Raw genomic sequence first — 13,851 nt, forward strand, 5'->3', positions numbered from 1 at the left:
CAAGAAGTTGCTGCAATGCTTAACTCGGCTGGTTTTCCACTAAAGAAATGGGCCTCAAACTCCTGTGAAGTACTTGCTGAGATTCCTGAAGAAGATAGAGCGATGAAACCTGTCTTCGATTTGCAGGAAGACCAATCGGTTAGCACTCTTGGTCTGGTTTGGGAACCCAAAACCGATATTCTTCGTTTCAAGGTACAATTGCCTTTGCCAGCAACTGTTCTGACAAAACGTAACGTGATGTCATATATCGCCCAAATTTTTGACCCGTTAGGATTGGTAGGACCCACCGTTATGAAAGCCAAACTTTTTATGCAGCGTTTATGGTCATTAAAGTCAAGCGACAATAAACGTTACGATTGGGACCAACCGCTTCCAACCAGACTGCAAGAAGAATGGAGACAATTCCACTCGACTATCAGTTTACTCCGTCAGATACAGGTTCCCCGCTTCATTTCTCTGAAAGACGCAAGTATTTTCGAGCTTCATCTTTTTTCGGATGCGTCAGAGAAAGCTTACGGAGCATGCTGCTACATCCGTGCGGTGTCTACGCGAGAAATTTCCGTTCAATTACTTGCCTCCAAATGCAAGGTTACACCCCTTTCTACTCGTCATTCCATCGCAAGGCTGGAACTGTGTGCAGCACGATTATCCACACAACTCTACAAAAAGGTTTCTGCATCACTGAAGATTTCGCCAACAGGAACCTATTTCTGGACAGACTCAACCACGGTTTTACAATGGTTAAGTTCATCTCCTAGTCGCTGGAAGACCTTTGTAGCAAACCGCGTGTCTCAGATTCAACAAATCGCACCAGTAAGCAACTGGAAGCACATCGCCGGTGTTGATAATCCAGCTGACGACATATCTCGCGGCCTTAATCCTCCTGAAATAATAAACCGTTTAAGATGGTGGCATGGAACGTCATGGCTTTCACTACCACCGAACGAATGGCCTGAAGGAGCGTTACCGATAGATGAATCATCAGAAACAACAATAGAAAGCAAAGGAGTTCCGTTAGTAACGATGTCTATTACTCAAAGTAATTTCAGCGAGTTGTTGTTCGGTCGATTTTCTAACTACACGAAACTCCGTCGAACTACGGCTTATTGTCTACGTTATCTCCAAAAGCTGCGAGTCTACGCCAATCACCGTCAATCCAATCTGGAGAACCACGTTCATCCTACTCTGAAGCGAACTTCTGTAGATTCTAATCACACACTCAATACCGAAGAACTGTTAGCAGCTGATGTCACTCTGTGTCGCCTGGCTCAGCAAGAAGATTTTCCAGATGAATACACAGATTTGAAGGCTGGAAAAAATGTTTCCAAGTCTAGCGCGATGAAGTGGCTGCAGCCTTATATCGATGTTAATGGTGTTATGCGTGTTGGAGGTCGATTAAGGAACGCAGCCTGTTCCGAGTCAACAAAGCATCCCATCATACTTCGAGGAAAACACCCTTTAAGTTTGCTTCTGGCATCATATTATCACCGACTGTTACTGCACGCTGGTCCGCTTCTTATGCTTGCTACTCTTCGTCAGCGTTTCTGGATTTTGGGAGGAAGAAATTTGGTACGTCAAACATACCACAAGTGCCATACATGTTTTCGCAGTAAACCGATCTTGATACAGCAGAGCATTGCCGATTTACCATCCTCTCGTGTTACCCCCACGCGACCGTTTTCGATATGTGGCATCGATTACTGTGGGCCTTTTTATATTAAATCAGCAATTCGAAACCGTGGTCCAACGAAAGCGTACGTGGCCATTTTTATTTGTTTTTCAACAAGAGCGATTCACATTGAACTCGTAAGTGACCTGTCCACCGCTGCCTTTTTGGCTGCACTTCGTCGTCTAGTTGCTCGACGAGGAAAGGTTATCGAACTCCACTCTGATAACGCAACGGCCTTCAAGGGAGCATCTCACCAACTGAATCGGGTGTATCGAATGCTTAAAGTGGAAGAGAGCAACCGTTCTCAAATTTTCAATTGGTGTGCTAATAACGAAATACGATGGAAATTCATCCCACCTCGCGCACCACATTTCGGAGGATTGTGGGAGGCCGCAGTCAAATCTGCCAAATCTCACCTACTAAAGGAAATGGGCAACACTACCATAACCTACGAGGATTTTCTGACTTTGTTAGCACAAGTTGAAATGTGCCTCAATTCACGTCCATTAACGCCACTACCGTCTGACTCGTCAGACTTAGAAGTTTTGACCCCAGGGCATTTTTTGGTTGGGTCAAACCTTCAAGCTATTCCAGAACCATCCGTGAAGGATGCCAATGAAAACCATCTCAGCCATTGGGATCAAACACAACGTCACTTACAGCGTATCTGGGATCGATGGTACCCGGAATACTTACAACAGCTTCAGTCTAGGGCGACCAAAGGCTGCAATCCACCAGTCTCCATAGAACCAGGGAAAATCGTCATCATCAAGGAGGACAATGTGCCACCTGCACAGTGGCCTCTCGGAAAAATCCTCTCAGTTCATCCTGGAGACGACGGAATCGTCAGAGTCGTCACAATAAGAACAGCTACTGCCTCGAACGTCGTGAGACCTGTTGCAAAATTAGCATTTCTCCCGATGCCATGTGATCCTGCTCATTCATCAACAGAAATTCAAAATCAGTAGAGCAGTATTATACGTGTTCAAGGCGAATCAGGACAACAAGAAGGTAATTGAAATTCCAATACATTAATTCATCCTGTATGATCTACCTGGTCTTCTTTTTTGGCTGATCGACGAGGATAACCATACAACATCCGGCTTGTATCTGTATCACCTGCTCAAGTTTCGCAACGCATCGGTGAGAAATTGGAGGAAATCATGAACAAACAGTTTTCATCTAAGATGTCGATTCGTCTATTGATCAAAGGAGATATCAGGACAGTTGAAGTAAAGGGAGCAGATCAGAAATAAAATTACAATATTCAGTTTTGAAACATGTAGAATGTTTCAAAGGTGGCCGGAATGTAGAATATTTTGATAAAATGATGTGAAATTTAATATGCATTTAAAATAATTTTCAATTTTAAGAGTTATAAAAATCTAAATTTGCTTAGCCTATAATTTTATGTACAATTGTCTATGAACTATTGCTTATATACCATACAATGACACTCCGTGATTTGTGAGATCAAACAATTATAAGAGAGATAGAAGATAACTATTGTTAAAACAGCAGAATAGAATTCGGCTTGATGAGTAAATTAAAACGACACAGCCGACAGTACAAGTTGATCACTAGAAGTGTGCACAATAAAAATTGAAGATCGCATAGCACCCAAGTTTATTACCCTCGCTTTGCGGTCCCGCCTAATTGGCATTCCGTAATCTCGTGAAGAAGTAATCTTTTCGATTGTGTCCGTCACTAGCCTCCGGCTAGTCGCTTTCGCGAATTAAGAAACCCTTCGACCCGGCGTTACGAGTCCCGTTGGCTCGAACAGTTACTAAAGAGTGACTTTTTTGCTGGTATCTTTTTGGCAACTCTGTTTTTTGACAGATCACACGTGAATCGTGTCTAAAATCATTGTCAAACTTGGTCTGACTCTATAATTTAATCATGAATTGTCGTTTGGTCTATAATTTGATCATGAATGAAGGCTGGAAAAGATCTACTTTTTTATCGGGAATTTGTGTTCAGCGATGAAGGTCATTTCATTGCAAGAGCAACCAATGCATCCTAAAAAAGTCACTTTTTGATGTGGATTATGGACCGGTAATATCATCGGGCCGTACTTCTTCAAAGGCGACGATCGGCGGAAATTTACAGTGAATGGCGAGCGCTACCGTGTGATGGTTGGCGATTTTTTTTGTCCAAAATGAAAGAATTGGACATGCCTGACATGTGGTTTCAACAAGACGGTGCCACATCCCACACGACACGCGAAACAATGAACAAATTGAGAGCCGTTTATCTCACGTTTGGGTCCGTCAATCATCCGCCTAGATCGTGTGATTTAACGCCTCTGGACTATTTCTTGTGCGGCCATGTTAAGGTCCATGTCTACAAGGATAAACCAGCAACGATTGACGCACTGGAAGCCAACATTGAAGCATTTATTCGTGAAATACCGACTGTTCGAGCCCCGACCTGGAAGGATTCTTAGAGTCCGTTGGATCCATAGTACTAGCCATGCAATGATTCTGTACGCTAAGAATCGGCTGCGAAGTCTGTTGAAACAGAAAGGCCAAATTCCACAAAAGGAATGTAATGCTAAGACTTTGCTTTGCTTACCGACCGATATGTTGAAGAGAGTGTGTCAAAATTGAACCTTGCGCATGGGCCATCTAAAGCAGAACCGCGGCCAACATTGCACAGTGGGAAAAAATCCATGAAAACCCGCAAAGCATTCTGTAACTCATGAACTAATTGAAATGAGTCAACAAACTAAAGCGTTTCTTATGTAAAAATGTCCAAAGAATTCAATGGAATGGTTTACAATGGCTGCACGAATCGCAATCCTGCTCGGCTTACCCCAAATGTACAGCAGTTTTGGGGTTTCCTATAACATTCGCCCTGTAACTTGAAAAGAAGTCGAGTGCGGTATTCTGGAATAGCCTACTTTCATGAAAAAAAGTCTGGAGAATCAATTAGAAGAACCCACACTGGCTGCACGAAACGTTTTGGTGGCTATTCCTCTATTTCATGAGATGCTCACTATAAATCGTCGAATGGAAGAACCTACACTGGCCGCACGAAACGTTTTGATTACTATTTTATCCCATTTCCTCCATGTTATGGTATTTTATTGTAAATCTGTCTTAAATCATGGTACAACTTATTGGAAGTTTACTAAATCTAGCTTATCTTATGTAAAAAAAGTCTGTAGAATCGAATGCCAGAACTTATACTGGCCGCACAAAACGTTTTGGTGGCTATTTTATCCCAATTCCTCCAATGTGTGAAATTTTCAACTAAATCACCCTTAAGTCTTAAGCGAACCACGTTGAAAGCATAGGAAAACTATCTTATATTATGTAAAAAAGTCTGGAGAATCGAATGGAAGAACCTACATAGGCCGCACGAAACATTCTGGTGACTATTTTACCCTATTTCTCCATTTCATAATATCTTATTGTGAATCGTACTCAAATCTCGGTAAAACTTATTGAAGGTTACTAAATCTAACTTAAAATAGCCACCAAAACGTTTCGCGCGGCCAGTGTGCACTCTTCCATTCGATTCTCCAGACATTTTTACATATAAAATCAAGCTATTTCAGTAGACTGCACGCGACTTCTTTTCAAGTTACAGAACAAATACTACAGAAAACCCTGAAAATGCTGGGCATTTGGGGTAAAAAGAGCATAATGGCGATTCGTGCGGCCATTGAAAATCATTCCATTGAATTTCTTGGATTTTTTTTACATATAAGAAACACTCTTGTTTGTTGCCTTTTTCCATGGTTCCCGATTTATTTGCGGGTTTCCTGGATTTTTTTTCCCACTGTGCATTGGCATGAAATCATCTTCAAACATTAAATTATATTGATCGTTCTACCGATTCCAATAAAAATTTCTTCAATTTTCTCAAATGTGTTGGTTTTTATGAAAATCAAATCCAATACTTCTAAAAAAATGATTCTATAGAAAATTCGCGTAAAAATTAGTGAGAATTTGCCAAAATATACTCAAAACAAGTCATTTCAATTTGATTGCAAAGTCGTTCCATTTCATTCAATTGTGAGGTATCCCAAGCAGTGTTGGGAAAATCATGATCAGAAAAAATTCATTTCATTATCATTTGTAAAAAAAAACGAATTTTCTAAAAAAATCAGTGATTGAAAGAACACTTCCGAGATATTCATTCATGAAACAAGCATCCGCAAAACTCTGAACCTCGAGGCTCGCAAGTGATTTTTTATGTCATAGAAACTTGATGACGAATTTTCACCTACAAAAATATCGCTGATGAGATAATCGAAGGGGTGACATATTCCGATGCTGAATTTTCACTACGTTTGAGTTCGACACCGATGTGATTCGTGCAAGATTTAATTATTATATCATAATCGTTCGAATATGACATATGTATTGACATATGTATTTTCAAATTCAATTTCATATTTATATTGATTTATACTGCTAGAAACAATAATTACTAGCAGAGCACCACTTCTTACACCCTTACACTATTCGAAGAAGTTCGCCGAGAAAAGCAAATTTAAGTGTGAAAAATAATTTCATTATTTTTTTCGGAAATGGCTTATCTGATTTCTTAGACTCAGACTTAGAGCTGAACTTAGACTCATATGAACAGTGCTCCCATATAAGGTTTATGAATTTCATTTGGGTCCGACTTCTGGTTCCGGAACTACAGGATGATATATGTAATGAAATTAAAATAAGGTCACTCATTTTGCTAGTAGATGACTGAACCGATTTCGTTAAAATAAAAATTCAAATAAAAGGTCTTAAAGGGGGGGGGGGGGTCTAAATGATGAAAAAAATCATCATTTTTGCGATTTTTTCAGAGTTATCGTTCAACAAAATGAATTCAAATGTTTTGCATAATAGAAAGCATAATTCGACCAACATTTTGTATTTTCTTCGTGGAACAATATTGAGAAATGAGTCGGTGAAGAGGTATTCTTGAGGACGCTTCTTAAAAATCACGATTTGCGGTGTCCACTGTATCTTAGCGCAGACTAATCCAAAGTGAACAAATAAAAGCAGCGTAGTTAGAGTAGAAATTTTTCTAGGCCCCAATGTTTCTGTTTGATATTTTTTATTTTATTGAATTTTTGGTGGTTGTTCAAAGTGAAAACTGTGATTTTTCACGAAAAAATTCGCCATTTTGTAGCATTAAAACCTCCCCCAAGTAACAAACAACGAAAAGGAAAACGTTGGGGTCTGGTTTTTTATATGTAGAAAGTGTGTGCAAAATTTGAACAAAATTGGTACAGTAGTTTTTGAATGACGATGGACACGGGCTTTCAAAACCTGCTTCCGAGCAAAAAGCGTTTAAAGTTTTTTGTCTATAAAATCAATGGAAACAATTTATTATTCAAGGAAGCCCGTAGGGCCTAATATTTTCAAAAAATCATATTTTTTCCTGTATAATTTGTTATAATGAAACATTTCAAGAATGTTTTGTCAAGTTTTCTAGTCAATCGAAGCAAAAGTCTTGGGCTTATGTGCCGAGCTCTCACTTCTTCTCAATAGGAGATAGGCAAAGATAAAGGCTCATAACTTGCAAAGTTTTGTTCCGATAGGCTTGAAAATTTCACAGAATATTCTTGTTTTACTATAAGAAAATATAAAGAAAAAAAATGATTTTTCAAAAGTGTTAGACCCTACCCGCCCTTTAAGGTCCCATAAAAACAGCTTGTTTTTTTATCAGATTCAGAGAAATTTTACATAAATTTATCGGGTTTATCGGATTCACAGATTTTAAGAGTCGACGATCAAATAAATTTATTTCGATTTTACTTGTTTTCGATCCCAGAAGGTACCCAAAAGTTTTATACTACACTGATTTTTAAAAATTTCGAATCTATCATTAAACGAATTTTACTGACTTCGGCTACACCGATCTCCGAAAGTATCGGGAATAGAGAAGCTAAAAGAAGGATGAAACGATTTCAATAAACAAAAATTTAAATTAAAATAAACCTATGGTTCCATACAACATTTAGAAAATTTTATCCGATTCCGCCTTCCAGTTTTGAAATTACAGGGTGATAAGTTTTTAAAATTCAAACCGTCATAGAAGATGACAATACAAAGAATCTTCAAAGTCTTCTAAGACGAAACGTAAAGAACAGTAAAAATGGTTATGTGCCCTAAGCACAAACATAGGCTAACCCGGGTCATTTCGCCGGAAACCATTTCGCCGAAAGCCGTTTCGCCGAAAGTCATTTCGCCGAAAGGGTTATTTCGCCGAATGACATTTCGCCGAATCCTGAAATCGTAACTAGAATTGATTTAAATTAAAGACAAACGAAAGATAATAGCGTTAACGCCCGTTTTGTTAACTTACCATTGTACTTCTTGAATAATGATTGATTGTTGTACTCTTGAATAAAGATTGATTCATGAACCTCAGAAAGTAGTTCCCAAGAAAACTTGTTGACTATTAACTAGTAAGCATCAAAGCAATTGCATAGGTGTATCTACCAGGCAAATGTAGGTGGTATTTTCCGTTTATTAAGTGAAAATGAAAAAAATACTAATGCGGCTACGCCACATCGTTATAGTTCATGTGCTGTTCGACCTCGCTACCGCTCGTTCGGACCTAACTAAAGCAAAGAAACCTAGCTTTGAGTAGACCGGGCAAACGAGGCGTTTACAGGTTTGTATGCAAGAGGCCGCCGCTTCCGACGGCGGGTCGGTGGCCGACTCAGCTGGCGTCGGTCTTGGCTTCGGTTATTTGGCTGCGCCACATCGGGTAAACAGGAGACATAACATGCATGAGATATGACCCTTACGGCAAAATGACCCTTACGGCAAAATGACCCTTTCGGCGAACTGACCTATTCGGCGAAACGACTTTCGGCGAAATGGCATTCGGCGAAACGACTTTCGGCGAAATGGCTTTCGGCGATATGACCCGCTCCCGGCTAACCCAAGGGGATAGACGCTTAACACAAACTATATTGTGCCTCTAAAAAACACGTGATATACTATGAGTCTAATGTCGTTTTCGCTTGAGAAAACTGAAACTGACTCAGGGTATTTTCATCAAACAAACACTTTTCACGAAACTGTGTTGATTTCGCACTTAGCAACGGGGGTTTGAGCAAACCTGATATAACAACCAGGTTCGAAACTGACTCGATTTTCAGTTCAACAACGTTAAAACTAGGTTCGAAACTAACTTCAAACAAACGGTTTGACAGCAGTTAGGGTGGAAACTGGGTTAGGTTTGGCATCAAGCGAAAACGACATAAGTGTGCCACGCTGTGCCCCATGAAACAGCTACTTGTCAAAACTGAGCCCTTTGTGTGCCGCAACTGTGCAACTGTATGAAAACGAAAATGCCAATATTGAAAAATGTACCAAAGCATTGTGTTAATGTGTGATTGGCACATTGTTCTAAGCGTCCTCCCCTTGGGCTAACCCCTAAATGACTTTACCAGCATCGGCCAGAATAAGCCGAAAACAACGTTTTCGTTCGGCACGTCAGGAAAGACGTGGTACCTCGGTACCAAATATATAAGTGTTTGGCAAATAGCATGAACTTTACGTCTGCTTAGCGGTTCAAATTGAACTGTTTAAGTTTGCAATAAGCAGTTCAATTAGAACTGCTCTGCACTGACGAGTCTAAGACGAAACGTAAAGAACAGCTTCAAAGTTGGATTCAGAACTATTTCAATTTATTCTTCATACTAATTCATGGACATACAAACTATATTCGGTTATGCTGGTCTCTGAACACCGTTTCTGGAAGTACCATAAATAATAACAAAAACTAAATTCCCTTCTACATCTCTTGGAATGCTTAATCCATTGTCACAAGCAATGTTGCTCGAATATCAATGATCACGTCAATGATCACCGTTCGCTGCCCTTCGGCTTTGTTCGATAATCGCTTCGATATTCGGACTTGTCCGTATATTCGGGTGCGAACGAAACCGACGCTGCTTCGTTGCTCGCATGAAGATCATTTGGCAGTTCCTGTTTCTTGCAGTTATTATTCGCATTGAATATACCCCCGAATGACTTAACGCGAATGTGGAACGAATATTCATGCAGCGATTATCGTCAAACCCTAATTCGCGATGATCGTTCGTGCTGTCTTCGAAACAAGCAAATTAAGACGTTTATCTCTGTATTAGTACCATAGTCTTATGTGTGAGTAATGAACCATATCCCGGCCCACCTGGGTTCGATCCCCAACCCCGTACATAGGATCAGAAAGCTTTTCTGGCCCGAAGAGGTGAATGACCTTAAGGTTAAAACCTCTTTAAAAAAACATATCCCAGTACTACCCCATTGCTGCTACCTCACGAGATATGATGAATTTATTACATGAAGAATGCTTTGCGAAGAATAGAATCCAACGATCATCGCAGTCAGAGATGTCTATCTCCTCTGTGTGACGAAGAGCAAGCAAAATTTCTCCCCTCGCACTGACAACTTCAACGAGAGCTCTTCTCTTTCACATTTATACACCACTGTTGTATAAAGTGTGCACGCATCATGAGTGCGTTTGTTTATTTCCTTTTACCTCTTCCACTGAATCGCACCAAAGTGCTAGAGCATTAGCTAATAAATTCTCTGAGGTGGATGCAGATACTTTCACAGAGGTGTACACGCCGGTGAGCACTCTGCTGTATGGTTTTCGTAGATGAAGCGTGGACACGCAAAATCAGCAAAATAAAACAATTTATCGTAAAATTTTCGGTTTTCCTTGCAAATTTTTCATAGCAAGGCCAGATCTACTCTCTATTAATTGAAGTTCACAGAAGTGTTCGCTCACCATCACGCGCCAGTGGTCACTTGGGTGTATTTAGACGAGAGCGCGTGTGAGCGATTCATGCGAAGAGAATGTGTTTCACTCGCGCCAGCTGCTTTAACTACAAGCACACTCTCAAATGCTGTCTATTCGACACTGAGAAGAAGTGCGGTTTCCTCTTTGTGCGGTGCTTCGTTTTTTGCATCCTCGGTGTGGCAAAAATCTGACTCTAGCGTGTATCACTCTGGTGAAATGCCATCTCTGATCGCAGTGACGCTATTCGAACCAATTCGAAGAGTGAAGTAAATGAACGAATGTATAAAACGAACATGCACGATGTATACCAGCAGCGAAGAATGTTTTGGTATATTCATTTTCACCCTTCTCGTTTTCGTGCAGTGAATACGTTCAACGATGTTCGAGACAGGCATGAGTATAAACAAGATATTCGAACCGAGGATGGGTGAATGAATTAGTTACACGAAAAATATGTGCAACAGTGGTCACACGTTTAGAATAAAAGGCAGAATTTTACGATTTCATACAATTTCTATCTTCGATTCGTCTTGCAGTTTCAAAATTTTAATTACAATTAATTCAAAACGACGGTCATAAAAATAATTTCATGAAAACTAACCACAACGAAGAATATTCACGCGTAAAACACATGCTGATTGATAAAAAAGGTATCATCACCTTGCTAGGTGGATTAAGCACATCATAAATCAAATTAAAAAATTTACTAACAGTTTTGTTATTTTAAACATGCTCCATTTCTTTGCGTGTATGATTCAGACCAGGACTATTTTGAGTCATGGACCCCTTTACTAAATTTAACTTAGGTCTGAGACCCCCATAAACAAATTCCTTTGAAACTTCAATTTATTGCTTTTTTAATATTGATGTAAAATACTTACGAATTTCTGCGGATGGTCAAATAAACACAACTTTTATAGTGTAAATATTTCAAATAACAACTTATATCAAACACCAGGGGGTTGATTTCTAGACATCGTCGACCCCCATAGTCAGTTTTCGTTTACATCGACCCCCGCAAAAAGGATATCGACCACTTTGGGAACCCCTGATTCAGACGGAGCTACCCCGTTTGGCATAAGGTCGTTTAGCATACTACCGTTTGGCATAATGCCGTTTGGCATAAAGCTATTTGGCATGGCTATTTGGTTATTTTCCGAATGGTTATTTGGCATAATGGTCATTTGGCATGATAAATCAACATGCTGCTTAAAAGAATTTATTCTAATTTACTGAGATTTTGAAAGGTTGCTGCCGCTCGTTCGGACTGAACTGAGGGATAGCCCCTAGCTTTGGGTAATCCGGGCATACGCCCGCAACTAGATAAAGGTGATTTCTGCGGGGGCGCTTCCGACGAGGGCGCTTACGGCTTCGGTCGTATCGACCTGAATCATTCATGACGAACAGAATATTGTGCTAGCGTTAAGTGACTTGCTTATATAAAGTGATAGTGTGCTACAGAATTTCCTAAAAAAAATAAGATTAAATATAAATCCAAACACATTACATATCAACTTTTTACATCGATCGGAAGATGTCTACACTGAGCTAAATTTTCTTTTTCACATTATATGATATTCTAATGATTTTGCACTATTAGCATTTCCAATAATAGTTACAAGATGTGTTCAACATCATGTCAAATATATGAGATAATCTTATGAAACATAAAACTCTTCTTAACATTATTTTTACAGGATTTCCATATAACGAATGAAATTTCCAGTCTGAGTCAAATTTATTGGCGCGTTTTATAACCATTACTAGATATCCGCACAACATACATTGGAACAATTTATGAAGCGCATATTATATTCACTTCGAATTTATTTAGATAGGTTCATATATACCATATGACTAGTTTAGTAATATATATATATATATATATATATATATATATATATATATATATATATATATATATATATATATATATATATATATATATATATATATATATATATATATATATATATATAACTTTCAATGGAGGTCATACGAATAGTAGATAATTGCAAACTACTACTTTTCTTTGAGGATTCAAGCTATACTAGTATTCCGTTCGGTAAGGGAGCACCTCATGATATTTTCGAAAGAGAAGTGAGATCCCGAAACTGAAAATAAAAAAAATGAATCTTACTAGACAGATAGAGTAATGAAACGTACCTCATATATATTTCATGGTCCGTTAACGCATATCCTTGAAAGAAGTTGGATGAGCTGTTTTTTCAGCGATTTAAAATTACATTGAGATGCGGGACTTCCTGAAAAAAAATGGTCTGGAGCAGTTGACGAATATTGAGGACACAACTATTCCTTCAGCTTCAAGCAGTACGATTCACGACTTTCATCGGATTTCCATATAAATTATATGGGATATTTTTATAACTTTCATTATGATAACGTCCATTTAGATTTGACGTACACATTAAATAAAGATTATAAGTTTCTATATAATTTCTATGAATTATATTCGGCATATGATTCATATGACAAATCTAATGAATATAAATAAGATTTTCATTTCAGTGTAGTGTTTTATTATTTACTGTATCTTGGATCAACCAGAAAAAGGTGCTCTCGTTTCGGAAAAAATCCGATGGATGGTAAGAAACGATTACGAGAAGAAACCATATTTGAACAGGAACTAAAAGTGAGTGACGTACGACAACCACTTGAACAGCACTTCATCGTGAGAACAACGTTCAATCGCTTTCTGGTGTGTGAAATGTTCTTTATTGCAGACGGTTGAACATTATTTCTTGTTTTGAGTGATTCGGTTGCACTTACTCGGAAGAGGAATCGTTGTGTAAAATTTACGCACAAACAGTACTCTCGAAATTTAAAACAGCTACTGCTTTATTTTATTCTGTTTGTTAACGTTACAGTAAGTCGTTTTTTCGGTTGCCTCGTATCCGTCATTTCCGTATGAGCGCGAAGAAAGTTGGCAGTCTTCGAGAGGCAAGTCGTTCTGATGTGCGTACAGCCGGAAGCTTCTAAGGCTCGTGTCGGTGGTGGAAAGGAAGCTGCACAGTATTATCCATATGAAGAAGTTTTTACATCACTGGTGCGAGACCAAGTGCTCAGGTTTTAATGCATGTTCTGTGGTACTGTTTTACGATTCAATTAAGATAAAGAAATGTTGTGTTAATGGATGAGTTGAAAAGAAAATTGAATTATAAATATGAGATACGTTCTCTGTTACTTTGACGGCTTATGAGCCGGTAGAATTAAGAAAGAGTTCGACACGATTTTATCAACAGGATATGCTTTCATTTCTAGGAATGGAAAAGAAATGTTTCTTGGCAATTTCAGTACATGCAAAAACAATGCTCATTTATAACAAATTCCGCAACATCTACGTGACCTTCTTTGAAACATCCTAAGTATAAGCAGCTTATTGCTTT

General features: G+C 38.9%; 1 protein-coding gene across 1 annotated transcript; it reads left to right on the forward strand.

Moving 5' to 3' along the window:
* Window positions 1-15: 15 nt before the first annotated feature.
* Window positions 16-2,637, forward strand: LOC131425935 (uncharacterized). Its single transcript, XM_058588260.1, has one exon. It carries the CDS (start codon window positions 16-18, stop codon window positions 2,635-2,637), a length of 2,622 nt encoding a protein of 873 aa, XP_058444243.1.
* Window positions 2,638-13,851: the final 11,214 nt, after the last annotated feature.

The sequence above is a fragment of the Malaya genurostris genome, chromosome 1, assembly GCF_030247185.1.
Source record: "Malaya genurostris strain Urasoe2022 chromosome 1, Malgen_1.1, whole genome shotgun sequence".
NCBI lineage: Eukaryota > Metazoa > Arthropoda > Insecta > Diptera > Culicidae > Malaya > Malaya genurostris.

What these genes read in the sequence shown, in the direction of transcription:
- LOC131425935 (XM_058588260.1), top strand. Translation starts at nt 16, where the DNA reads ATGCTTAACTCGGCTGGTTTTCCACTAAAGAAATGGGCCTCAAACTCC.